Source organism: Pelodiscus sinensis, chromosome 16 (genome assembly GCF_052426305.1).
Source record: "Pelodiscus sinensis isolate ZL-2025 chromosome 16, ASM5242630v1, whole genome shotgun sequence".
In the NCBI taxonomy this organism is placed as follows: Eukaryota; Metazoa; Chordata; order Testudines; family Trionychidae; genus Pelodiscus; species Pelodiscus sinensis.
In genome coordinates this window covers 4593664-4620203 of record NC_143067.1, presented here as the reverse complement: position 1 = coordinate 4620203, position 26540 = coordinate 4593664, and the positions used below count along the sequence as shown (strand labels likewise).

At 62.6% G+C, this 26540-nt stretch overlaps 2 protein-coding genes across 7 annotated transcripts in view; one reads left to right on the top strand and one right to left on the bottom strand.

Moving 5' to 3' along the window:
* Nucleotides 1-21467, top strand: part of LARP1 (La ribonucleoprotein 1, translational regulator) — a 72168-nt gene extending 50701 nt beyond the window's left edge. Inside the window, exons 4-19 of one of the 2 annotated variants that reach the window (XM_075900603.2) lie at nt 1778-1946; nt 3194-3325; nt 3668-3820; nt 5432-5594; nt 6888-7032; nt 7155-7329; nt 8191-8360; nt 9409-9762; nt 11213-11336; nt 11768-11973; nt 12071-12177; nt 12687-12838; nt 13480-13624; nt 13913-14022; nt 14568-14695; nt 15788-21467. In XM_075900603.2, the coding sequence (XP_075756718.1) occupies nt 1778-1946; nt 3194-3325; nt 3668-3820; nt 5432-5594; nt 6888-7032; nt 7155-7329; nt 8191-8360; nt 9409-9762; nt 11213-11336; nt 11768-11973; nt 12071-12177; nt 12687-12838; nt 13480-13624; nt 13913-14022; nt 14568-14695; nt 15788-16009 (2655 nt within the window). In that variant the 3' untranslated portion in view covers nt 16010-21467. Of the gene's footprint in view, nt 1-1774; nt 1947-3193; nt 3326-3667; nt 3821-5431; nt 5595-6887; nt 7033-7154; nt 7330-8190; nt 8361-9408; nt 9763-11212; nt 11337-11767; nt 11974-12070; nt 12178-12686; nt 12839-13479; nt 13625-13912; nt 14023-14567; nt 14696-15787 lie in introns of both variants that reach the window. The other variant, XM_075900602.2, reaches the window with a different exon arrangement.
* A 546-nt stretch (nt 21468-22013) lies between these two features.
* Nucleotides 22014-26540, bottom strand: part of FAXDC2 (fatty acid hydroxylase domain containing 2) — a 32238-nt gene continuing 27711 nt past the window's right edge. For all 5 annotated transcript variants that reach the window (XM_075900604.2, XM_075900606.2, XM_075900605.2 and 2 more), the window contains exons 7-10: nt 25521-25726; nt 24674-24779; nt 24232-24398; nt 22014-23050 (exon numbers count right to left, since the gene is read on the bottom strand). In XM_075900604.2, the coding sequence (XP_075756719.1) occupies nt 22894-23050; nt 24232-24398; nt 24674-24779; nt 25521-25726 (636 nt within the window). In that variant the 3' untranslated portion in view covers nt 22014-22893. The remainder of the gene's footprint in view (nt 23051-24231; nt 24399-24673; nt 24780-25520; nt 25727-26540) is intronic.

The window sequence follows — 26540 nt, the reverse complement described above, 5'->3', positions numbered from 1 at the left end:
AGCGGGTCCCTGCACCGGTGCGAAGGGAGCCGTCTCTTAAAAACGACCTGTCGAATCTGCCCGGCCTGTTCCCCTCCTTGCTCGATGGCTGCGCCGTCCGGCTCCGGAGGCGTCAGTGTTTGGCTCGGAAGGGCGGGGCAGGATGTGTGTCCGAACTGTGCGCTCAACCCAGCAGGGGCGGGAGGGGGGGACAGGGTGCTGCCTAGCTTGGGCCAGAGGTCGCTTTGACCGGCTCGGATTTGAGATTTGGCTCGGCTTCCCCCTTCTGGAAATGAGGCTCCGCACAGCTGCAGTCCCGGTGTGAGCGGCCGGGGAGGCGCGTTGCGTGCGGCCTGCCCGCTGCTCGCGTGGGTTGGAAGCTCTTGGAGCTGCCTCCTGTGGAGACGCGTGGCTGTTAGCGGGGCCCTTGGGCCTGGCGGGGTGAATCCGCTTGGAGCCCGGCCTCCCCGTGGCTCGGAACGGCCCCGGCTCCCGCAGCCTGCTCGAGCCAGGGGGTACGGAGCCCATCGCCGGCGTGCGCGGCTGGCCTGGCGCCAGTCCCGCAACGTGCCGCTCCCCGAGGCACGGGAGAGCCGGCATCTCCGCGGCAGCCCCCCTCCCAGCCTGGAGTTCCTCCCTCTCCCGGCTCTGCACCGGGGTCGTCTCTCGTGAACTCGGGAGGTGGAGCCGTTGCCTTTGTACGGCCCCCTGCCTGCCACGCTCGGAAGCAGAGGCTGGGGCCTCGGCAGGCCACGAGCACGTGATCCGGGTGTGAAGCCAGAGACCCCGTGCTGGTTAAAATCGCCCTTTCAGGCCGGCCTTAAGCAGCCCCCCCGCGGGGTGTCGGCACAGAGAGCGGCTCTGCGGGCCTGGCCAGAGCTCCCTTCGTCCTGCCCCGGGAGCTGCCTGGGTACCAGGAAGGCTCACGCTCTCCTCGTGCACAGGAGCAGGCCCTGGCTGGCCGTTCCCCGCTCCCCGTTCATGCTGCCGAGCACAGTCCATGGCAGAGCCCCTCGGGGCACGGCTTAGCGGTGGCGTGTGGGTCAGAGCTGGAGCTGAGGGGGACGGCCCTGTGGGCCCTGCCTCTCCGGCTGTCGCGCTGGCCTCTCGGGGCCAGCGGTGGCCAGGAATAGCGCGCCGTGGCCCCGGGTGCGAGGATTTCCTTTTAGGGATTCCCCGCCGGCGGGGTGCCCGGGCGCGGCGCGGCTATTCTGGGCCCGGGCGCCCGTTCTGAACGCCGGCTGCGCCCAGTGGGGCAGGGGCGCGCAAGAAGCCGGCGCCCGGGTGGCAGGGGTCAAGTTTCCCAGGTGAAAGCAGAGAGCTCCGGGCTGAGCAGCAAAGCCCTGCTATTTTTGGACTCCTTCCTTGCAGCGCTGGCTTCCCGGCCGGGCACGAGCTGCTGCCCGTCCCCGTTGCTCCCCGGCCTGCCCCATCCCGGCGGGGAGACCCAGCATCTCGATGCACCGGGCGGCTCTGAGCATCCCAGCTGGTCCCTCCCTGGGGCGGGCGGGGCGGGGCTGGACTCGTGTCCGTACCATGCTGCACGGGGCGGCGGGGGGGTGACGACGGAGCTTGTGCCGACCAGTCCTCAAGCCCTTGCTAGTTGGGCCACTCCACCAGGACCAGATGGGGCCGGGGGGGGGGGGGGCGGGGTGTGTCTCTCCCCTCCCCCGCCCCCTCCCCCCGGACTAGCAGCCCTCCTTCCAGCTTCCCTGCTGTGGGGCTAGATCGGCTGCCCCTGCCGAGGTCTGGAGCCCCCCGGCCTTTGCCTCACCTGCCTGGCGCGTGTCCCCAGCAGCCGCCCAAGGCCCCGCCCCTGCGGAAGCTGCCCCCCAAGAAGGACATGAAGGAGCAGGAGAAGGGGGACGGGAGCGAGGGCAAGGAGAACCTGCGCGCCAAGTCGGACGAGTCCGGGGAGGAGAAGAACGGGGACGAGGACGGCCAGAAGCTGGCCCAGAAGAAGAAAGGTGAGACGGGGGGGGGGGGGGTCACGGGAGGTCGTGATCTTTGGTGGCAGGCTGCCCTGGCTGTCCCGTTGGCTCTGGCCACCCGGGGCGGCGGGAGCCTGCTCCTTCGGGGCTGCCTCTGAAATCCAGCGGGGGCGCAACTGGGGCGTCTGTCTCCTGCCTCCGGGGGTTTGGCTTCCGGCCGGCGAAGCCCTGAACCGTCCGGCACCTGCCAGCCCGAGATCCGCCTGCGTCACGGGCTCGCGGGGCGTCTGCTCTGAGCGACCCTGCTTGGTCCAGACTAGCCCAGCCCCCTGACCTCCGGGGAGAGGGGGGCCGGGATGCCAGAGGAGGAGGGACAGGGCGGGAGGGTTTGTCCCTGGGGCCAAGGGGGGCCCCCTGCAGGTCTGGGCACGGCCGCGTCTGGCCTGGCCGGTCCCGTCGCCAGTGGCCGGGGTAGCAGAGGGTCCGGGCACGTGGGCACTTGCGTGGCTGCGCTGCGGTGGCCCTCGGCAGGGCCCACAGGTGGGGCCTGCCCCATGGGAGGGGTGAATCCACCTTCCCGAGAGAAGCCAGGTTGCTCTGCAGGGGGCTTGCTCCCCCCAGCTGTGTGTCTCGGGGGAGCTGTGCCCCCGTCTGGCCCCGGCACAGAGCAGCCCTTGGTCGGCGGCTGCTGCAGGGACTGTCCCCGTGAGGGGGGAGGGGCGTACGCAGGTCTCCTGGGGGTCGGTGCTTTTTTAACGCCTTCCTGTGCTCTGGGGACACACAACCTGCCTCTGGAGTTCGTCTTCCCTGGCTCCGCAGGGGACTGGGCAGGGGGAGCTGCCGTTGTCCTTGCCCCCAGGAGCTGACTTTTTGGGGAGGGGGGGAGCTGCCAGGACGTGGCACCAAGTCCGTCCGTGAGCGGGGTCGAGAACGGTCGTGGCGTCTCCTCGTGGGGCCCGAGCTCCCTGACGGGGGTTGGGGCCGCAGGCGAGAGCCAAGCACGTGGGGCTGAAAGCTTTGGGGTTAGCCTGGCCCTGAGCTCCAGAGCCGGGGGAAGGGAGCAGCCGGGATGGCCCAGCGGGGAGCCACGCTCGGCCCTGTGCTCTGTGGCTTGGCAGCCTCTGGGCCGTGGGCCAGCAGGAGCCTGTGGCCGGGGGTGGAGGCAGCTGCGTTCGGGGTCCCTGCCTGCTGGTGCAGGGAGCAGGGGGGAGGCGAATACTCGTTCTTCCTTGGGAAGCGGCTCACGCCCCGGTCCTGTGTGTCCCCCCCCCTGCCCCCCGCAGGCAACAAGCACAAGTGGGTCCCTCTGCAAATCGACATGAAGGCGGAGGTGCCCCGGGACAAGACGGCCTCTCGGAACAACCGGCAGAACGAGCAGCACCGGCACCCGCCCACCGGCCGCGGCGAGTTGAAAGGTGGGTGTGCGGGGCTGGCGGCAGGGTCGGGCGGTAGCTCTCCCCCCCCCCCCCCCCCCCCCCCGGCTCAGCGCCCGGGGGCCGCTCCCTGCCTGCCCGGGGGTAGGCCGTCTGGCCGGCGCGCGTGCGAGGGGCAGGAATCGCCCCGGGGCTCGTTGAACGGGAGCCGTAGCTGCCGCCCTGGCTAGACTCCTTCCAGGGCCAGGGTCCCTGCCGGCGGGCAGAGCGTCGGCCTGGGGGAGGCGCCCTTGGGCGGCGCGGTGCAACCCCCCCCCCCCCCCCCCCCCCCCGTCAGAGCCAGCAGGGGGCGCTTTGACCTCCCGTCCCGTTTCCTCCCTGCAGGCTGGCACCCGGACAACAAGCACGAGCGGAGCTGGCCGGATCACGACGAGACCTCCAGTGTCAAGAGCGAGGGCGGAGCCGTGCGAGGGGCCTTCCGGGGCAGGGGCCGGGGTCGAGGCCGGGGCCGGGGCCGAGGCCGAGGGGGCACGCGCTGTACGTACAACCCTGCGAGAGGGGGGCAGGAGGCTGCGTGTTCGGAAGGGGCCCGGAGCCGCTGCTGCCGGTGTGAGCCGGGGAGAGGGGCGGATTTGGGGTCCCTCGCGGCCCTGGCCCTGCCGTGCCCCTGGCTGCAAGAGTTGGGGGCAGGTGAAAGGGCGCGGCCCAGGCCGACCGTGCGGGCCTAGCGAGACCATCCCGTCCCCGGTCGCGTGGGAAGCCAGCGGGGTCAGGCGATCAGCAGCCCCTTTGGCACGGGCTGGCCACAGACGGCCCTGCACACCCGGAGGGACGTGGTGCCCATGCTCTGGGGGCGGCAGCGTCCTGCAGGGGGCTGGGCCTGGGGGGTGCTGCAGCCCCTGGCTCGAAGGGGTTTCCACTCTCTGCAGGGCTCACAGTTGGGGTCAGTAGCTTTCTGCACCCCACTGCAGAAATGGCTCCAGCGCCGGGGGTCCGTGGGCTCACACTTGGGCGTTGGCTGAGGAGGACTCTTGGGCCGGGGGGACCAGGTCTTCGAGCAGGGCGGGCATCCCCCTAACGCCCACGTGGCCCCCTTCGTGAGAGGGGGCTGCGGCCCAGGGAGAGAGACTGACCCATGGTCCCACTGGAAGCCTGGCAGAGTAGGGACTCGGACCTGGTACCGGCGAAAGCCAGGCCCGTGCCGGATCAGCCGCCCCCATCGACGCCTGGCAGCGGCGCTTTGAGGATCAGCCTAAGTGCTGGGTGCTCAGGCTCCTGCCCGTGTCCTCAGGCCTGGAGAGGGACAGGTCCCCGCAGAGCCGCCAGCCCCTCCCAGTACAGGGGGGTCACTGCGGAGAGCAAGACAGACTAGCTGCTCCTAGGGAGGGGCTCTTGGGGGGGAGTGGGGAGACAGCTGCTCTGGGGGGCTCCAGAGCCACAGGAGGCCTGTGGGGCAGGGAGTGCGGAAGCCACGGTGTGAAAGGAAAAGGTGGCGAGCCGCCCTGTGTGGCGGGGCCGGCGTGGCAGCGTTGCAGCTGCCCTGTGATGCGGGGCCGGCGTGGCGGCGTTGCAGCTGCGCCCGGTCTTCGTAGAGCGCCCCCTTGGGGTTCTTTTGTGTGGACACAGCCCAAACCAGATGGTGTCTGGCTGAACTTGTCTTACTATTGACAAGCACCTTTTCCCCCACAACTCTGGGGGTGCCTGATTTTCGCCCCACCTCTTTCCATCCCTCCACGCGGGGAGGGAAGCAGTCAGAGATGCGCATGAGTTCTGGCTTCAGTCCTCTGCCATGTGTCCGTCCTGGGGAGAGGCCTCCGGGGTGATGGGCGCCCGCTCTAAGGAGGAAGCTGGCGGCGTGTCTGGCCAGCAAGGGCCAGCCCTGGCTCTGTGTGCGAGGCTTTGAACACATTCAGGGCCTAGGGAATTGCCCCAGGGCAGGAATCCCGTCGGAACGGCCCCCTCCGCGGTCCCAATGCAGGTCTCCCTCGTGGCGGTCCAGTGCTGCTGTGAGCCGCCCGGGGCGGTTGTGCCCTTCGCTGGGATATCGTGAGCTCCCCGTGCTCCGCTGTTTGAGCGGCGGCAGGGCCTGGGTTGCCACAGAGCAGCACCCCGGAGGATCACAGCCCGGCCTTTGTCCTGCTCTCTCAGCGCACTTCGACTACCAGTACGGCTACCGGAAGTTCGACAGCTCGGAGGGCTCGCGCACCCAGAAGTACGCCAGCAACATCACCTACTACTTCGATAACGTCAGCAGCACGGAGCTGTACAGCGTGGACCAGGAGCTGCTCAAGGACTACATCAAGCGGCAGATGTAAGTGCTGCCCCGGGGGCTGCGGAGGGGAGGGGTCTCATTGCCGTGGGCGAAGCTCTGAGCCGACCGGGGGGCTGCAGTCGGCTCAGAACGTAGCACTGGGGTACTCGGCCAGCGTCGCCTCGGGAGCCGGCTCCTGCCACGGCCCGGGTGTCGGGGCTTCTGTGGGCTTGGCACTCCCCACACCAGAAGGGCAGGGCTGGTGGCTGAGTCAGGTCCCTGCTCGGCCAGAGACTCCCTTGAGCCAGGCACTTGACTATTGCACCTCGGTGTCCCCCCGTAACCTGGGGCTCTGGGCCCCCAGGTTTCGCCTTAGATCAGTGGTTCTCAAACTTTTCGGCATCACACCCGATTTTTGAGAAACCCTCATGCTCTCCAACGTGGACGCACTGGAGAGGGTCCAGCGGAGGGCGACCAAAATGATTCGGGGGCTGGAGCACAGGACCTACGAGGAGAGGCTGGGGGATTTGGGCTTGTTTAGTCTGCAGAAGAGAAGAGCGAGGGGGGATTTGAGAGCAGCCTTCAGCTACCTGAAGGGGGGTTCCAAAGAGGCTGGCGAGAGGCTGTTCTCAGTGGGGGCAGAACAAGGAGCCATGGGCTCAAGTTGCCGTGGGGGAGGTCTGGGTTGGATATTAGGAAAAACGATTTCCCCAGGAGGGCGGGGGGGCCCTGGGGAGGGGGTGGAATCTCCATCCCTAGAGGTGTTTGAGTCCTGGCTTGACAGGGCCGTGGCTGGGAGGATGGAGTTGGGGTTGGCCCTGCCTTGGGCGGGGGGCTGGACTCGGACTCCTGAAGTCTCTGCCCGCTCTCTGGTCCTGTGCCCTTTTAAGAGCAGAGCAGGCATTGCCCCTTTTAAGGTGGCGGCCATTTTGAGGTGTGCCTGGAACAGCTCCATCCTCTCCCACCCCACGGACCCGACCGGGCTCTTTCGTGGGGGGAGGGGTTAGGTCGGGGGAGGGGTTGGGTCGCCGTGCACCCCCTTCCGCCCCCCGGGAGGGTCCGGCCGTGGGGCGGCGCCGCAGAAGGGTGGTGCCTTTCCCTGGGCCCCTCCCCCCTTGGGGAGACGCAGAGCCGGTGGGCCCCCCCCCCCCGAGAGCGCTTGGCTCGGCCCAAGCGATTGGCTCCGCCCATGGCCACATGGGGCTGGCTCCAGCATCACGCTGCACTTCCTGGGCCCCGGGCTCCCAGGGCGCCTCTGTCCCTCGCTGGCACGGGGCAGGCTGGGGCGCGGGGCTCCCGGGGGGCTGGGGCGCGGGGGGCTGACGGTCCTGTCCCTCCCCCCTCGGGGCGCAGCGAGTACTACTTCAGCGTGGACAACCTGGAGCGGGATTTCTTCCTGCGGCGCAAGATGGACACGGACGGCTTCCTCCCCATCACCCTGATCGCCAGCTTCCACCGGGTGCAGGCCCTGACCACGGACGTCGGCCTCATTGTGAAGGTGAGGGCTTTAGCCGGGCAGAGCTCCCCTCCGGCCGGGCTCCGGCGCCGCCCCGCTGGGGTCCCCGGCTGCCCCTCGGGGGCGTCGCCGACTTACCGCCGCTCTGCGGCCTTGGCCCCCAGGCTCTGAAGGACAGCAAGGTGGTGGAGATCGTGGACCAGAAGATCAGGAGGAAGGAGCAGCCGGAGAAATGGCCTCTCCCCGGCCCCCCCATGGCGGACTCCACGCAGACCGACTTCTCTCAGCTCATCAACTGCCCCGAGTTCGTCCCCCGGCAGAGCTTCCAGAAGGAGACGGGTAAGGGGGGCGCCGGGGGCCCCTTGCTGGGAGCAGGAGTTGGAGGGTTTGGTCGCTTGGGGGCTTTCCAGGGGCGGGCGAGGAGTGCTCTGGGGCTGGGTTGGCCGTTGGCGCTTGGGTCAGCGCTCCCAGTAGGGCCGCAAGTGTCTCTGGTCCCTGCCCTGCCCAGCAGGTCCTCCGGTGAGGAGCCAGGGCCCGGCCTCCCAGCTGCTCCGGCTCTTGGCTGAGCTCCCCAAGGGCTCAGCCCTGGTGGGCGAGTGGTTGGCAGGTGCCTGAGGGAGGCCGGGGCCCAGTCCCGCGGCACGGCGGTGTCCCTGGGGGCAGGGCGGGGGCGCTTGGGAACGCCCGTTCAGATGGGCCAGGCCTCCGGAGGGACTCTGCGCCCCTCGGCCCTTCTGGCCCCGCGCCCCTGGAGAACGAGGGCGCAGGGAAGCGGAGCAGGGCCGCTGTGAACTCGTGGCGAGGGACGTGACTGACTAACCGGTTACCCGGTGCCCAGGAGCGGCTCCAGCCCCACACGGGGCCGTGTTTCTGCCATTGTCCCCTAGAGGCCCTGCCGTGGGGCGAGATGTCTCAGGGCTGCCTAGACTCGGCGGCGAGCGAGAGTTCCCGTCCCCGGGGGGCTTCGAACGGCGCAGTTTGCTGCCCAGCCGTGGCGGCCTTGGGCAGTCCTGCTTCGGCACGAGCCATCCCCTTGGCAGCTCTCTCCTCGCCTCTCTGGCTAGGGCTTTGCCTCTGGGCCAGCTTTCCGGGGGGGTTGGGAAGAACGTGCTCCCCCGGTGTGGGTGGGTGGGTGTGGCCGCGCGCGCACATGTTTCCCCACCATGGCTGAAAAACGTGTCTGCCCCGGGCCGGGTCTAGAGTCTGCCCCCGGGTCTCCCCGCTCCGCCAGCCCTGGGCCCAGCAAGCCCGAGGAGGTCAGTAACCTGAAGACGATGCCCAAAGGCCTGTCGGCCAGCCTGCCGGATCTGGATTCGGAGACGTGGATTGAAGTGAAGAAGAGGCCTCGGCCTTCTCCAGCCAGACCCAAGGTGCTTGGCGTGGGTGTGGCTCTGGCCCCGTAGCCGGCTGAACCGTGAGCCCGCCGGGGGGGCGAGGGAGCTGGGCCGTGCCTGGGGAAGGCCTGGTGTTTGCTGGCGATGTCCGGCCAGGAGCGGGGTATTGAACCGGCCTCTGGGGACCTGACTCCCGTGGTGGCTTCCTGTGTCCCCGCCGAGCCCAATGGATCGGTCATGGGCACCGTGTGGAGGTGCCGTGTCACCGCCATGTTAGGGATGTAAAGGGTTAACCGCTACCCAGCAAGCGCGCCCCTTACTGGCCGCTTCCCAGCGGGACCAGTTAACTGGGGGGGAGGGCTGCTTGGAACAGCCCCGACCCCCACCCCGCCTATGGCCTGGCCTGGTCAGAGCAGCTCCCTCGCCCCCCATTGCCGGGGGCAGGTCTGCAGTCCAGCCGCGGGGTGGCCGGTGGGTCTCCCGTTATCTGGGACGTTTAACTCTTGAACCGGGATTTTACGTCCCTGCTCCACGTTGGTGCACGTTACAAATTCGTGTGGCGGGGGACGGACCGGGGGTTTTGAGCTGGGGAGGGGGCTCAGGCCTGGAGATAAGGAGCTTCGGGTGTGGGGGGGCCTCCAGGTTTGGGAGGGCTCTGGGTCAAAGGGAAGGAGGTGGACAGGCTCTGGGCAGGGGGGTGGGCTCTGGGATGGGGCCCGATATGAAGACTTCGGGGGAGGAAGGTGCTCAGGACGGGGAAGGGCAGGAGGTTGGGGCTGGTGAGGAGGGGTCCCTGACCCCCTGCATGGGGCTTAATTGCACGGCCGCCCGGCTTTCCATTTTGGGGAGCTTCCTTGTTCTCTCTCGCCCCATCCCGTCCCCTCACTCGCGCAGCCTTGGGAGCTGAAGCAGCCCCAAACCTGCTGCGGTGAGTTCCGCAGGGTCCCGCCGTGTGGGTCAGCGCCGGGGTCTGCGGGCTCCAGGCCGAACCAGCCAGGGCAGAAATGTCCCGTTCTCCCTGGCTTGGGATCTGGGAAACGGCTGTTCCGCTGGAGCCCGGCTCATCTCCTCTGTTTGCCTTCAGAAAGCGGAGGAGTCCAAGGCGCCGCCGAAGCTGAAGGACCAAGACGAACCCGAGGAGCTGGACTTCCTGTTTGACGAGGAGATGGAGCAGATAGACGGCCGCAAGAACACCTTCACCGACTGGTCGGACGAGGATTCGGACTACGAGATCGACGACCGGGACGTGAACAAGATCCTGATTGTGACGCAGACGCCCCCCTACCTGCGCCGGCACCCGGGCGGGGACCGCACGGGCAATCACACCTCCCGGGCGAAAATGAGCTCCGAGCTCGCCAAGGTCATCAACGACGGACTCTATTACTACGAGCAGGACCTGTGGACGGAGCAGTTTGAGCCCGAGTACTCGCAGATCAAGGTGAGAGCCGGAGCCCGGCTCCGTGAGCCCCGGACGAGGACGTGGCGGAGTCGCTGGCTCGTGTCCGGTGCACTTGCTCCTCTTCCGAGCCAGCTCCTGCTAAGCCGGGATAAACCCGGGTCGGACTGAGACGGCGCGGCCCAGGCAGTGGCCTGTGCTGGTTTAAACTCGGGCAGCCCAGCCTTGGCAAGCCCAAGTCAGGAGCGGGCGAGGGAACCCACGGAAGGTTTCCTGCTGACCGTGCCGGAGCCGGGGCTCCTACCTGCCAAACAGGAGCACGTGGGCACGGCTTGCATAGCCTGGTCCCCAGCGTGCCCTGGAGGGGCTCGGGGCTCCCTTTCCTCCCGTGGTAGCACGACACCTTGGCGGGAAATGCCCCCGTCCCTCTCCCCTTCCTGCCACGTGGGGCCTGTCCCCCCTTCTGGCTCGACCTGCAGCCGATTTGTGCTCCTGGCCCCCTCCCCCCAGACTCTGCCTTGTTTCCTTCCTGTGCTGCGCCTTCTCCTCCCCCGGCTGCTTCTGCCTCTGTTCATGCCGCCCCCGTGCTCCAGTCTCTGACTTGCCGGCCCATCGCTTTGCGTGGGGATCGCTCCCTCCCATCCCGCTCTGCCTTGCCCCTCGGACGCCAGTGGCCTGCCCCTCGGAGTCTGTCGCAGGCTTCCTGGCGCGGCTTGTCCTCTGGCGGCGTAAACGGGCCCTTGGGGCTGGCCTGCTCGGGGAGGTGTCCCGGCGTAGCCGCCCCCGGGTGGGGAGCCTGCCGCACCGAGGCCGGTGTGACTCGCGCCGTTCCGGAGCAGGGGGCGGCTGCTGGGCTGAAGTCGCTCTGCTTCCAGGACGCTGCGGCCTCTGCAGATGACGCTACAGCAGAACTGCGGGTCGGGTGGAACTGCTGGGAACTGCCCGTGCATGGCTCTCCCCAGCTTCCGAGAGCGCAGCGGCAGCCCGGGGGGGGGGGACCGTTCCTACGAGGGGAAGGCGGGTCCCAGCGCAGCTAGGATGCCGCAGGGGGTGGGGGGAGGACACAGACCACAGCACAAGAGCTCCCGCGCTCCAGCTTCCCGCTGGCCCCCCTCAGGGTCGCAGGCGTCGGCTGGCCTGGGTTAAACGCTCTGTGCGCCAGCCCGGCCTTTCCTGGGGCCCGGGCTGAACAACGGACAGGCCAGAAGTTGGGGGAGTTTCCACAGCTGGAGCCTAGAACCCGAGGGGCTACTGTGCAGAGTCCTTCCCTAGACTTACTGGGTGCCCTCTGCCACCCACCGGCCTGGCCTGTCGCCAGTCACCACGGGGGGAGGGCCGTGGTGCTGTGCCGGGTGGGGGAGGGCGCCGCACGACGGGGCTTGAACCGCAGGTGCTGCGCCGGCTTAGGCCGGGCGGGGAGTCGGGCCGAGCCGTCCCGCCGCGGGCAGGGCCGCTGGGCCGGCAGCTCCAGCCTCTCTGTCTTCACGTGCAGCAAGAAGTTGAGAACTTCAAGAAGGTCAATATGATCAGCCGGGAGCAGTTCGATACGCTGACCCCGGAGCCCCCCGTTGATCCAAACCAGGAAGTCCCGCCTGGGCCCCCCAGGTTCCAGCAAGGTAGGGGGCGGGGCGCTGAGCGGGACCGGCTTGGGGGGAGGTGCCTGGCCGGGAGCACCCCAGCCTTAGCCGCTCCGGTAGCCGCCATGGGAGAAGGGGGGCCCCCGGCGAGCAGGTACCCCCAGGTGTGCAGGGCTCTGCCCGTCCCCTGCTGGAGGCGGAGCAGCCGGCGCTCCAGGAGGGATTGTTGCGGTCGCTGCCGAGCCCAGTGCGCCAGGGACCCCATGGGGGGGGTTGCCAGCCCCCCTGCCCAGGGATGTCGAGTGGGGGGCAGGGCTGTGCACCCTTGCCCCCCGCAGCCTGTCACCGTCTGCAGCATGCTGAGAAACCGGGAGTGTCCTAGCTCCCCCCTCCCCCCAGTGGTTCTCGCCCCCTGCCAGTGCTGGGGCTGAGCTGCTTTCTGGGGTGTTCCCGCCCCCTCCTCCCCGCAGTCCCTACGGACGCTTTGGCCAATAAGCTATTCGGCGTCCCGGAGCCTTCGACCATCGCCCGGTCGCTGCCAACCACCGTGCCAGAATCGCCCAACTATCGCAGCGCCCGCACCCCCCGCACGCCCCGCACGCCCCAGCTGAAGGACCCGACGCAGACGCCCCGCTTCTACCCCGTGGTGAAGGAGGGCAGGACGATAGACGCCAAGGTGAGATGGCGGGGGTGGCTGGGGGGGAGGGGGCGGTGCGCGGGGCTGGGGGGAGCCGGAGCTGGAGCCAAGACGCTCACGCTGCTGACTCCCGCAGACCCCGCGGAAGAGGAAGACGCGGCACAGCTCCAACCCCCCCATGGAATGTCACGTTGGCTGGGTGATGGACTCCCGGGAGCACAGGCCCCGCACGGCCTCCATCAGGTATGGGGGGGCAGCGAGAGACCCGGCGCTGGGGGGGGGAGGCGCTGTCCGGCCCTGGTGCGGCAGGCGAGCCTGGCGACTGGCTGGGTTAGCGGGCTCGTCCCTTGCCCGTCTCACCGAGCTGCCCCGGCAGGAGGCTGGTGGCCGGGTTGGGCTCCATCTGAAGGGGAGGAGGAGAGTTGTTCCCCCCTCTGTGGCGGACAGTTGAGGGCGTGTAGGGAGCTAACCCGCCGTGTGTGCGTGGCAGGGCCCTGCTAGCCCCGGGGCCCCCATCCCTGGGGCCTGTACGTCTCTGCGCTGTCTTGGTTTCTGGGCCAGACACCGGGCCAGGCCTGAGGAGCATGTGCAGGGGGCGATGGTGCAGACCATCAGAGCCCTGCTTTCCTTCCTGCCCCCGGACCCCCTCCCCGCCCTCGGCTGCCACCCCAGGCGCCCTCCCCCTCGGCTGCCGCCGCTCAGCCGGTACCTGAGGAAGGGCAGGCGGTTTGACGGGCGTGTCTTGTGCTCAGCTCCAGCCCCTCGGAAGGAACCCCGGCAGTGGGGAGCTACGGCTGCACCCCCCAGTCGCTGCCCAAGTTCCAGCATCCCTCCCACGAGCTGCTCAAGGAGAACGGCTTCACGCAACACGTGTACCACAAGTACCGTCGGCGCTGCCTTAACGGTGGGTGAGGGGAGGCCCGGCGGAGCTCGTCCCGGGGCTCCTGCAGCAGCACGCGCTAGTGGCACAGGTCACAGGCGAACACGTCGTCCTGCTGCTGTACTCCCTCTGTTGGGGCAATAGACACCACTGGTCGCTCACCCAGTGCAGGCATGTTGGAAGTAACCCTCTTGACCCTGCATTGGAGCCTAGAAAGGGCACCCGGTAGCTGGCATTCCATCTTGAGGCACGCAGGGAGGACTGGTGTTGGGGAACTTAGAGCAACTAGCAGCAACAATGCGTAGTCAACCTGTGGAACTCCTTGCCACAGGATGATGTGAAAGCCAGGACTATAACAAGGTTCAAAAAAGTACTAGGTAAGTCCCTGGTCCACCGATGGCTCTGAAGTGTCCCTAGCCTCACTTGCCAGAAGCTGGGAATGGACGATGGGAGGGATCACCTGGTGACTGCCTGCTCTGATTGTTCCTTCTGAGGCATCTGGCATTGGCTACTGTGGGGAGCCGGGCCATAGGCGAGATGGGTCTGGCTGTGGGGCGGGGGTTACTGTAGGGCCGGCGAATTCAGAGAATCCTCCTCTCTGTGCCCCTGCTCCGTAGCAGGCTGTCCAAGCACCCCAAGTCACCGCTTTCCTTCTGCCCACGCAGAGCGGAAACGCCTGGGCATCGGCCAGTCCCAGGAGATGAACACGCTCTTCCGGTTTTGGTCCTTTTTCCTCCGCGATCACTTCAACAAGAAAATGTACGAGGAGTTCAAGCAGCTGGCTTTGGAAGACGCGAAGGAGGGATACAGGTAGGGCAGTGGCCGCCGTGGGGAGGGGGGGCAGGACAGGCCGGTCGTGGGGCTGGGGGGTCGAGGCTGGCTGGTCTCGGAGAAGAGGGAGCTCCGGCGTGACCTCAGGGCTACACTGAGGATGTGAGCGGCCTGGGGGGAGACGCTTCCCCTCTGCTGCTCGCAGAAGCCGGGGTGTGTCCTGGTGCGCTCCTGGCCCTGGGAGAGGGGCCGTTCCCGGCTGACGTGGGGCGGGGGCCCTGTCTGCAGGCGGCGCTCAGGAGCGGGGCTGGCTGCTGTGTTTTGCAGGTACGGCCTGGAGTGCCTTTTCCGATACTACAGCTACGGGCTGGAGAAGAAATTCCGGCCTGACATCTTTAAGGATTTCCAAGAAGAAACCATCAAGGATTACGAAGCCGGTGGGTGGTTCCTTCCGCCGCTCCCTGCCCCTTCCCCAGCCGTGCCCTGGGGTCGCTGTGGGAGTGGGGCGGAGCACGTGGGACCCCAGCTGCGTCGGGACCAAGCAGGCACGGGGCCTGGCGCTGGGAAGGGCACGGACGTAGGCTGGAGTGCATCCTCCAGGGCTTCTCCAAGGGCTTGTGGTGACCCTTGGGCTGAGCAGTTCCCCGGCCCCGGCAGGCAGAGCTAGTCGCTGCCCCGGCCACGCCCCGTCTCCCAGAGCTGGTGACGTCCAGGAGGGACCCTTTCCCGGCGCGGCTGCACTCCCCGCCCCTGGTGGCCTCTGGGAAGCAGACAGCCCCCCATGCCTTGACGTCAGGGCACGCTCTTGGTGCTGGGCGGCCGCTGCGCCAGGCCTGAGGCCTGTTGAGGCTCCGCGCCCGCCGGGCTGGTGCCTCGTGGCTACAGGCTGGCAGTCCCGGCGTGCCGCAGGGAGCCCGGGCGGAGAGGGTGCTCGTGGGGCGGGGGACAGCTCTAGTGACTGGCGCCTGCTGTTTCCTAACAGGGCAGCTCTACGGGCTGGAAAAGTTTTGGGCCTTTTTAAAATATTCCAAAGCCAAAAACCTGGACATTGCTCGCAAGCTGCAGGAATACCTCAGCAAGTTCCGGCGCCTCGAGGACTTCCGAGTGGACGTGAGTAGGCGCCGGGGCTGGCCCCCGCTCTGCTCCTCGCCCCCCTCCTCCCCACTCCTATCCCAGTATCTGGCCACTCCTCCCAGGGCGGGGCGGGGGCGGGGGGGCAGTTGAGATGGAATTGGGCCTGGTTTAGATTTGCGGAGACAAAACCAATCCGCAGCGACACCCGCCGGCGTGTGGAGGTGCAGCTGGGTGGGGGACCAGAGGCCCCTGAACTGGGGGCTCTTCCCTTGTTACTGTCGCCATGGGAGTGGGGTGTCGCTTGGGTTTGCCCTCCGGCCACCCCCAAATTGCTTCCCTGGGGGAGAGGAGCAGGGCCCTTGTGCTCTTTGTAGCTGGCCTGTGGGTGGCTGAGGCTGGGGATGCGCTCCGTCCCGCAGGAGCAAGGTGGAGTTTTCGCCCCACCGGCCCGTGAGTCAGGGCTTGAGGCGCAGCTGAGCGGCAGTGCAGGAGAGTTTCAATGAACGTGGAGCTGGGGGGAGGGCGGGAGGCTGAGCGGGGCGCGTGGGGGAGGTGGAGCTGGGCAGGGCAGGAGAACAGCCAGCGGTAGGTGAGCTCTGGAGGGACGGGTCTCCTGTGGGGGAGCCAGGAAGGCTCACCCTGCCCTTGAGCCTGGCTAGTTCCCCTCCGTAGCTGCCGGCTGGCGCCCCTGCCCTAGCTCCTGAGGGTTCCTCTCCCGGAGCTAATCCGCCGGGCTTAGGGATTAAGCACCTTGGCACGAGCTTTCCCCTTGGAGCCCCAAGCCGGTTCGAGCGGCTGCCTCCTTTGGTGAGGGTTCGGGATCCTAGCACGGAAGGGAGGCCACAGGGACTCAGTACACGGTCCTGGAGCCTGTCTGCCCCGGGAGAATTCTTCCCTCTGGCTCTCTGGTGCAGCCTATGTGCAGCCCTCCCCAAACCCCTGCTCGGATGGGTGGGGAGGCTGAGCCAAGGTTAACCCCCCCCCCCCCCCGCCCCCGCTTCCCTTGTTCCCTGGGGTCCAGGTGCAGACGGGAGGCCGGGCTGTGCTCCTGGTGCAATCCCGCTCACATGCCTGCGGGGGGCTCACTTGGAGAGGGCTGCTCTGACCCCAAAGCTGTTTCTCTTCCAGCCGCCCATGGGCGAGGAAGGCGGTCCGAAGAGATTCCCGTCGACGGCGGGAGGAGAGGGAAGGAAGCGCTACCCATCCCAGTCTTCCAGCAAGCCCGTCAGCCAGTCCCCATCCAGCCAAGCCCACGCCTCGTCCAGCCAGCCTGCGAGAGAGGATGCCAAAAACCTGAGCCACCCTGCCCTCGCCACCGCGGCGGCGGAATCTCAAACACTGGGGAAGTAGAGAAGCTGGAGCTTCGCTTCCTTTTGGGGAACGGGTGGGTTGAGGGGGAGTTTTGACTGGGGGAGGGACGAAACGCGGTGGGGAGGGACAGGCAGGGAGTTGAAACGTGGGTATCCAAGAATAGGCTGCTGGGGAAACTTCAACGCACACCATCTCTCGTGGCTGGAAAACAAGACGATCCCCATCCGACCAGGAGCCTTTGCTTGCTGACGGCGCTGGACCCCACCCCTCCGCCCCCACTTTTGTCTTAGCTTCTTTCTGGATGGGTTGGGAAGGGGAAGATATTTTTTTTATTATATAAATATATATATATATAAATATATATATCAAGTTTTAAATTATTGATAGCTCGTCTGGATTTACCAAAATCACTGCACTACGCAGCCCCTCTTCCCCCGGACACGCATCCCTTTGGATCAGCTATGCAGCCTGCTCCGAAATCGGTGGGGTTCCGCGCAGACTGGCCTGCATCTCCCCGGTGCCTGCGGACACCCTACGGAACAGCCGATCCCCGACCCGGCTGACTTCTCCCATTCCGGATACAACGACGCGTTAACGAAAACCCAGCCCCAACCGATACAGAAGGACTCGATTGATTGTATTTGCCCCTTTTCCCACCAGCTCCATTTGCCGGGAAGGATTCCCCTCTACCCGACGTACCCTTCCATCACGGACAGTGGAAGCCAACCAAAGGACCTTGACCAGGCATCCCGACGGGCTCATTTGACTCTCCTGTGCGAGGACAGCGAGGGTGGGAGCCGTGGGCTCGTGCAGGAACGCTGGCTGCACTAGGAGGAGCTCTCTTCCTCTCCCTTTTTAAAAAACACAAAAAAAGACACAGCCCCTCTCTACGCAGACTGCTGTCCCTTGGCTTTCTTCCTTGAAAATAATTGTTTAAAAAAAAAAAAAACCCCACACAAAAAAGTTGCCTTATTGTGGAGTAGGAGTTGCAAGACCTGCCTGACTTCCTCGGGGTGTGGTGGCCGGGCGACGCGTCACCGGCCGAGCAGCAGGAGCGCCTCTGTAACCGCCTCTTTGTGAGACTCTGCTGGGACCGGCTGGCGATCTCCCAGGCAATTCGGTTGCATTTACAGTGCTCCCGTAGCTGCTTCCTGCTGCTGAGACCTACGACCCACCCCGGGTCTCGGGCCCCGCCCGGCTCCGGAGGCAGGCTGTGGGCCCTGCTGCGGAGAGGAAGCGGTGCTGATGCAGTTTAATCTAAGACTTAATAGCCTAAGTAGTTGAAGCCGACGTCATGTGTATATACTGTTGTAGTGTCCTTCCTGCTACAGCGACTGGATGTGCTATTGCCTCTCTGACTCACAGGTGCACTGTCATTCGTTCCTCCCACTGGTCCGGCAAGCCGGGGGCAGCACAGGGCGGGGTTATCGGGGTGCTCGGTTGGCTGGGGGGTAAGGGAGGCGCAGGGCTGGGCGGCCGGGCTGACTTCTGGAGAAGGGGAGGCACGGAGCTGAGAGATGCGAGGGCCCCAGAGCGCGCGAACGTGGCTGGGGAAGGCGGATGTGGAGAAAGCCGTCTTACGGGCTGCCTCATGCAACGTGTGGGGACGGTCTCGAGTCAGGAGGCTGCCTGTGAAATGTGGTGTCTGTAGATTGGTGCCTTCAGGCCTCTTCGGGTGCCCGGCAAGGCCGTGCAGCGGTTGCGAAGCCCTAGGCTGTGCAGGCTTGAGCCCAGCGGCACAGGGCGTTGGTCAGACTCCCAGGTGCAGCATGAGACGGCTTTGGGGGGGCCAATCCTCGTTCTCCCAGGCAAAGGCCACGCCCGCTGGGGAGCAGTCAGGGCTGAAGTGGTACGGTGGAAGGACTGGCGGTATCCCGGAACTCGGATTTGAAGGCAGCGGTCCGTTCCCCAGGAGGGGAGGGGGCTGTACCCAACTGGCCGTGAGGGCTGCCCCTGCGTGCTTCCCTGGGTGCTGCGCCCACTGCTCCTGGCGGTGGTGGCGTGTCTAGGGCTTGCATGCTGCTTAGTAGCAGAACATCCTGCCCTGCGCAAACAGGAAGGGCAGCCATGCCAGCTGGAGTGGGTCAGCCAGAGGGCCGTGTTTGCTGCTGCTGGGCGTTGGCTTTGCCCAAAGTGGGTGGCGAGAGGCCCGGAAGCTGTTCGTAGGCCCTGTCCGGCGAAAGAACCAGCTTCTCTGCATAAAACTTGCTGCTCTTGGGGGAGACATGGGGGGCTAAGATGCTGGTTGGTTGAGACGACTTCTGTCTCCAGTTAGGGCCCTTGGCTAGGCTCTGAGTGGTTGATACTCTGTTCCCATAAATCAAAATCCTGTTGTTCCACAACTGAAGCGCCGGCCTGCTCCTGGGAATCACCTCAAGGCCTGATGTAAGCACAGAGGCCTGTTCCAGAGTCGTCGCCTTTCTCCGCTGTCTGGGATAGCACAGGAGTCTCCAGCTGGCCACCAGCGCTGACTTTTCAGCCTTGGCTTTGACTTTCCCTAGTCTTGTGAGCTGGAGCCAGACCCTTCATATTGTGGGTGTGCGGGGCTTTCGGTTGGGGTGCTGGGGCCTGGAGGATACTGCGGCGTGACAGGAGATGCAGCTCTCTCTGTTGTTGGGGGCGGGGGCTCTCTTTGAGTGGTCAGGATGAAGACAGCTGGTTCCAGCTGGGGAACTAGGAAAAGCGGGCTCGCCTGGAGGAATGCTTGCTTGTGAAACCAACAGGCTAAAGGAGCCATTGGATGGCAGAGGTGCCCAGGAGCACACGAGAGAGCCAAACTGCCGTTCAGTCTGTTTGGTGTGGTGCCCTCTCCAACTTCAGCCCAGAGCAGTTGGTTTCCCATGCAGCTCAGCGGTTTGTTGCTGGCCTGGGAAGCGTGCCCGGAGAGTGGTGCCGCCGGGCTAGACTGACATGCGGTTGAATTGTGGCAGATCACAACAGGGTCGCGAGTGAGCTCTTTGCACATTGCTGTGTGATGCAGGCCCAGCTACCTGGGGAAGGGGGGGATGCAGAAATGTACTCGATAATCATCCTGCGTGTGGTCCTGAAAACTGAAATCAACTCGGGCAACCAGATCCCATTTCAGCCTCTCGCTGTTGACAGCGTACACCATGCTCCAAAGGGAGGACCATCTAGCAATGGACCAGACGTACGAGTCTTGGGCGCTGTTCAGATGAGGGCTGCCTACGTAGGGTTTGTCGCGTAGGTTCACCAGCGTAGAGCCCCGCAGCACCTCGCCACCGTGGTGACCTTGGAGAGAGGTCTGCCATGCCTTATGGCGCAGGAGTCTCCAGACACGGCTGCCCGAAGCGAAGTGAGCCCCACTTCTGCTGTACGGACTGTATCTGTAGCTGGAGGGCTGCATGCAGCCTAACGTGCCTCTGAGGAGGGGAGACAGCGGTCGAAATACACTTTCCTTCTAGAAAAGAGCAAACAGTCTGACGTTTGAATTGGTTTATTTCCTCCCCCTCATCACCACTTTCTGGCGAGGAACTTGACCTCCCTTCTAGTCCGGTGGGTCCATCTTGACCATCCCGCCTCCTTAAAAAAATGGTTCTCACGTGCCGATCGGTTTTGCAGCTTTCAGCTGCCATGTCTGCTACTGAACCGCTCCTTATGAGTAGGAAGCCACCATCCATCTTCAGGCTGGCGCAGACTGAGGGGGTAATGCAGAGCCTGGTCTGCCCCACCGCCGCCGAGGGGGGGATGCTGTTGGCTGTACCATTCCAAATGGGAGAAGCGTGTTAAATCATGTGCATCTCGCCTCTCTCGGGCCCTGCACATGGGATGTCCTTATCTCATACAGGTAGCTGTGGCATGGTCCAAAACACTGTGGTTCAGGGGTTGCACAGAGTGGGTTTTTTAAAAAATGGAAAACGTGTCTAGGTGCTGCTGCTGTCTGCTCCTCATGGCTTGTTCCCCCTCCAGGTGGTTATCTGTAATCGTTGGAGTCTGTCCAGGTTCTGTATTCACTCACTCTGCTTCTGGTTGGTTGACTGTACTGTAACAAGTGACATATTAACCTCAATACTCTGCCATACTTCTGTACGTGTTCAATACGACAATGCGGAGCGGAGCCTTTTAGCTGTTAATGCCTTGGAGACATTATTTTGTTTTATCAAAGCGCACATACGCGCGCGCGCACACACAACCCCCGCCCCCTCTGTAAATGTAGCAAACTGTTTGCGATGCTATGTCCTCTGTGCATCTCTTCTCCCAGACTTTGGATTCGTCAGTAGCTCGCTTTCTTTTGCAATCAACGTTAGGCTCTTACAGGAGAGGGTTGCTACACCTAATGTTAAATGCCTCACTGAGTTTTTAGTTTTAATTTCCAGTTCCTATAATAATAGAGAAGAGTGGGTTTTTTGGAAAACAGTTTCATCTCTGATGTGGATTGGGTGGAGTGACTTTTTCTTTTAATTCTAGGGGTAACGTTTCAAAGCGTAGTTTACATCTTCACTTTCTGAAGACACTTGAACATAGGACCGATGTATCTGTGACAAGCACACCCTATTGTTGGAAGCTCTCTGAGCGGGAAAGGGCATGGGCTTAAACCTACCCATTTTGGTTTTTATAGACACTTTCATGTCAAAAGTCAGATGTATTTCTGCTAACACCCCAATCTCTCCACTTTATTCCTCAGTGGTACGTTCCCACTTTTCTCATCACTTCCAGAGCACCAGTTGGATAGAACAGGTTGGCTTGTACCAATGATATCCTTGGGAGGGGGAGGGCCTGGTATTTCATTGGAGTCTTCCTGGCATAGTGTGGTGTGCCTCTGGAAAGGGTGGCTGAACCCTCCCCCTTTTTCAACCCCAGCCTTGGTTGGTCCCTGAGGAATGTGCTCCCATTGGCCCATGGAACTCTGACTTGGAAATGGACACAGCTTTAACTGGACGTGGTTGGAGCAGGGAGGGTTTTTCGGCGTCGGGTCTCGCTCTGAGCTGCTCAAAGCTGTGGATAACCTGCCTTTCAATAGAGCCAGTGTTTCTTGTCTAACTGCCCAATTGCTCAGCCAGCACAAAAGAGGGTATTAGTTTGATCGGGCTGCCCTTCCCAACTGGGCTCTGTGTCTGTCCCAACCTCCTCCCTCTACTCCCTGACAAAGTGTTTCTTGCAACCTTCTTCAGCTGCGTTTTTAATGTAGAGACAAATTTCCAATGGCTTATCAGACCACTCATCACTGGGGAGGAAAATCTTGTTAATCCGACCCGCTGTATGTGATCCATCTTCTGTTGATAGTACATCATCTTGACTCGTGTGCTAGGATCATCATCCCGTTTAAAAGGAAAAGAGGAAAAACAACCACGACAAAAAAAAATGTAAAATACTTGAATGAGAGCTTGTATTATAACATTAATATTATTCAGAGTATCTGCTTTCTAGGCTGATGTGATTCATTATTCTAGTACTGCTTAGTCCTTTGTAATTTGTGGTAATTATGCTTTTTCCTTTTTAATACAAAAAAAATGTATAAAAATAAAAACCTCAAAAGACAGTGTGGTACGGCCTCTCTCCTGCCCCCGCAACCTCCCTTGCTCCCCGAGCAGACACTTCCCATGTGGAACAAATCCTTGTAAAGGTAAGAGTGCGGCATTTGATGAGTACACTGCCGCGAGGCACTATGCGAGCTCTGCAGAAGAGCTCTGGTAATAGACCTGCTTAGTCTCAATCCAGTTCTCTTTGTTTCTGGTGTAGGCTCCTCTACCGCTCTACCAGCACCCCCCAGGCCTGGCTTTCAGCACTCCCCACTCCTGAAACAATCTACTGAGCAAATATGCGCAATTGTGTAGTGGTTTTCTGACGCGAGGCCTCTCCCCAGGGTTTCACTGCTTTCCCTACTGAACAAAGCAATGGTGGGGGAGCTCTCCTTTAAAGCAGTGTTTCTTAAACTGTTCTGTGACAAAATGACCACCTTGTTTTTTTTTTTTGCTCAATAACTTCCCTGGACTCTTCTCTCTCCCCCCCCCCCCCCCCGACTTTTTTTTAATTATTCATTCTCAACCAAAAAAACCTTGGTGTTCCCCATTTAAAAAAAAAAAAAAAAGTTTGGTGTTCCTGGGTCTTAAATTTAAGAAACGCTGCCTTAAAGTCTTTCTCCAGGCATATAACTGTGCAACCATGGGGGTGCCCTGGGCCTACTTTGAGGTGATTCGCAGTGGGATGGAGTGAGCAGTCCATTCTGGAAAGGTCCCTCAGTGGCTTGCATGCTGGTTTCATCCTCCTCGTTACTTGTTGAAACAAGCCTGCCCAGTGCTCAGCACTGTACCGCATGGGGGCGCTTTGGCCTGTCCCTCGCAGGTGGTCAGTTAAGGTTTTACGCATGGAGCCCTTATGTCCTAGGTATGGAAAGTAACTACTGTGGGCGGTTGAGCTCCCAGGGCGGGTGGTGCTGGTGAAGTGGTGATGAAGGCCATATTGCCTCACAAGCATGTTTCCATGTGGTGTTCGGGTCGACTCACCCAGGCCCAGCGTGCTGGGATGAGATGGGGCCAGGCTGCATCAAAGCAGCGCTGTGCTCCTGAATCCCCCGTGACTTCCCATGCAGTGCAGGGGAGATGCAGCTCTGGGCTGAAAAGGCCTGTGAAAGCAGCAGCTTTCTAAAAACCAAGAGTGCAGGGAAGGGAGATCTGAACAGCCATTGCTGTGGGGCTGGGATGGAGCCTGCGGGGGGCAGCTGGATCCAGGGAACTAAAAACCCCTGTGCTCCCAGAGGCTGCCCGGCTCAGAGGCTGCTGCCTGGAGCTAAGCGCTGCATGCCAGGCTGCTGGGAACCAAAGGGAAGCAAGCGCAAATCTCTGGCAATGGATCCCAGTTCCATGTTGTCTTTGTTACTTAGAACAATAACCTGCTTCTCATTAGAAAATTATTTGGCATAATCATGGGTGCTAGCTCTCGTGATCACCGGGCGGGGGGGAGGCGGGTCACTTGGCTTTTTTGGGCCCGTCGGGAATGCTCTCCGTGAGAGGCGTGAGGCTCAGCAGGACTTGGTGCCTCTCGTAGGCTTTGGTTTGCTTGAAGAGCGTGTCCGTCCCGTGCAGGCGGTCCAGCACCCCCAGGACTCCGTAGCACTGGTTGAACCTGGCAGCCAAGCAGAAAGGGAACACGTCGGGGACTGCAGGTTACCGGCAAGAAGCAAGGTAGACCTTGCGGCTCTCTTCCCTTTCACCCTACCCCGCTGCAATCCTTCGTGTCTTGATCAGAGCCCTGGCCTACAGCAAGGAAAGTGAAACAGGATTGCATCTCTCCCAGCCTTTGCTTTGCAGCCTAGAGAGGTCTGGATGGGTTTCCAGGACCTGCCCATTCTGCTACGTGGTCATCTAGGAAAGGTGTTGAGCTGAGCTGTTCTCCATCCCCAGGCACGGCGGGCTGCCTGTGCCCCCTTCCCTAGCCAGGGAGTGGGAAAGGGGAAGTCGCAACCAGCCAGCCTGTACCTCTCTGGCCAAGGAAGCTCTGAGCTGGCCCTACAGCATTGCTCAAGGCCATATGCTCTGCTGTCCCTGCTGAGCTGCGCTGCCATTCTGCTTGGGCAGTGTCAGAGGGGAATGGCGCACGCTGGCTGGAACGCCAGGTATCAGCCCAGGAATTGCAGGAACGGGGAAGCAGCACTCAGGGAGCGATGCTGGCTCTGGAGCACAGTCAGGGACCTCGCTGGAGCCAGGACCTCCCTTGGGACACTCCCTGCAGGCTTGTCGCTGCCTTGCTGTGCCAATGTGGGTGCTGCACTTAACCCGTGTAAGAAGGTGCTAGCACTGCCTGTCCACTGGCTCCCTGGATCAGGCTCTCTAGCCAGGGGCATGTCTGTTTCCCATTGCGCCTTTGGACAGAGAAGGAATTAAGGAGCCAGCAAGATTGTCCTTGATGTCCTAGATCCCTGAGAGGGTTCTCTGGACCCTGCACACTATTTCCTGTCTCATCCGCTCAAGAAAGAGGAGCTCAGGTTTGGTTTTCTGCTCTGGAGCCAGTTTCCTAGCTCAGCGGCTGGTGAAAGAGAGAGGAGGCGGCCAGCGATTTGGCTGAAGGTTGCACAGAGCTAGGAAAGCAGGAACTGCCTGAGGCCCAGTCCTCTGCTCTGACCTCTGAGCTTCCCGTTTCCAAAGGCTGAAAGGGCTAGGCCCGCAGCTGCCTGCAGGTGAACCGGACTGAGGTGGAGCAGAGATTGACTGGGAGGCACATGACACTGTTGGGCCCTCACAAATGGGCAAAGTCCTGTCTCCGCATTGATGGGGCGAGCCAGTCTACGTAGCGTACAGTGATCTTACTTGAGGTGGTGGAAGTCGTGGAATTCCGGGGACGGGAGGAAGGGCAGGTGGTAGCCGCAGTGGGAGATGGACGTAGCCAGAATCGCAAGGCAGAGCCACACCATGATGGAAGCAACATGGGATCCCAGGATTATCGGACCCACCAGTAAAGGCAACATGTTGGAAAACTGGAATTGAGACACAGGCCCCGCCTCATTAGCATGCACACACACCGCCCGTTCCTAAGGCTGCAAGTGCAAAGAGCCACAGGACCCTTCTATGAGAGCAGCTTTTTGGGGATACCTGAGCCCCAGCTTCATGTCCCACCGGGAAGGGTCTGACTGCGGCGACTAGCCTCCCTTCCCACGTTTCTTCACCCAGCGGAAATGCAAAGGCCGGAATAGGGGACCAGGTTTACATGAGAGGCTGCTGGGCAGTTACCCCAAGAGAGCCCCAAGCTTACCACGTGCTCTACCGGATGAGCGTAGAGGGAGACCACACCAACAGGGGCTGTCCATTCATGGTGCTTCTTGTGTATGCGCTTATACAGAAGTGGGTGGTGAACGAGCCTGCAGAGAGAACCAGAATCAAGTTTGTCCAATCAACCCCGAGAGCAGCGTCCCTGGGTGCACCCTCAATACTGCGAGGACGTTAGAGCAGTAGCGTGGCCTAGTGAATTAGACAGAGTGAGATGTCAGGACTCAGACATCAAGGCAGAACCAGGACGTAGGGTCCTTGAACAATTCCCTTGGCTCATGTGGATTCCCACAATTGCTTCGTTGGCTGTTGAACTGCCTTTTTGTGAGGTGGTGTGTTTTACTTTGCATCCGGTTTTGGGCTTCGTGGTAGCACTGACAAGGCCGGGAGAGCTGGGAGTGGGGCCCCATTGTGCCAGTGCTGTACACCTGTATAGGAGATCATGAGCTTTGCTCAGGGAGCCCACAATCCTTGGTTTCCATGTACACAATACACTCTGTAGATTCTCTTTGGCAGGGTAGAGTTCCTCCTCTCCCCAAAGTGCTTTAAACTATAGCTTCCATATAAAATCAACGTTTTTCCTCCCTGAGCCTGTGGGCCAGTCCATCTCAACCCTCACTGCCATAATCTCTGGGTAACCGTGGCCCCTAGCTGCGTTCCATCACCAAGAGCTCCTGAAGGAACGGGGCCGGCCAAGGTCAGTGGAGGTGTTTTCTTGGGAGCAAGGTCCTAATTCAGGACAGAACTGCTCACGTTTCCTACAGTGCTTCAAGGAGGAAGCAGCTGCCCCAGGACAGACTGGATTCTCGGATCAGGCCTCCTGCCCAGCTCACCGGTGTGAATAGTAGAAGAGGATCTCCTCCAGCAGGACACAAATGGACAGCTCCAGGAGGAACCAATGGAAGGTGGGTAGTTCCTTGCTGCAGGGCTGTCCCCGCCACTTCATGATAGGGAGCATGAGCATCACCATGGGGAGAGAGATGAAAGCCTGATTCAACAGCACCGTGTGAACAGCCTGCCGCAGCTTCACCCTGTCCACCTGCAAGACAGGAGACCCGGCTAAGGCTAATGTGGAATGACGCGTCTCTGGGCTGCAGGGGGACCTGTCCAGGACTCAGACCTTTGACACTGGCAAGGAGGCAAATGCACAAGAAGCTGATCCCCTAAAGTTCAGCACCCTCCTTCCCTGGGTCAATGGCAACCTAGTGCACTCGGCTGTGGGCAAAGCCTTGGACCTGCACGGAGAGCAGAGGCAGGTACTGAAAGTGAGGTTCTGGCAGCCGGGTACGGCCCCAGGCCGGCCTACAAGCGCCACGGCGGGGAAAGAGACGTGTACACAGCTGCCGTGCGTACAGCTCAGTGCAGCCGTGCTCATCTACGGCAGCGCTGCTACTTAAAGGCTGTGTCTTCGCTGCAGAAAAGGCGGGTGGGCTCTAGCGAGTCAGGGATCTTGCTTTTTGTGTGGCTCCACCTGGCTTTGAGGAGGAGCAAGGAAAAAAGCCAGGTGCTCTTCTCAGAACTGACAAGCCATTGAATTCTCTTTTCCTCTTCTCCTCCCCCCCCCCCCCCCCAGCTTTCCTTGTGCCTTGCTGATCGTGCTTGCTCTGCTGCCACATACAGTTGAATGATTGTGACCAACATTTTCTGTTCTATAACCTTAATTTTTATGACTGGCTAGCAGCGGCCGGGCCCATGATTGAGTCTAGTGGCACAGGAATGTCTCGGCCTCCCTGCACGCAAGCTCTAACCTTCTTTAACCTACAGCCTCTAGGAAAGGGGGAGGGACTGTTCCCTGCCTCTGCAAGTGACTTCTGACTTATTTCCCTCTGCTGTGCTGATCATTATGGCTGGGG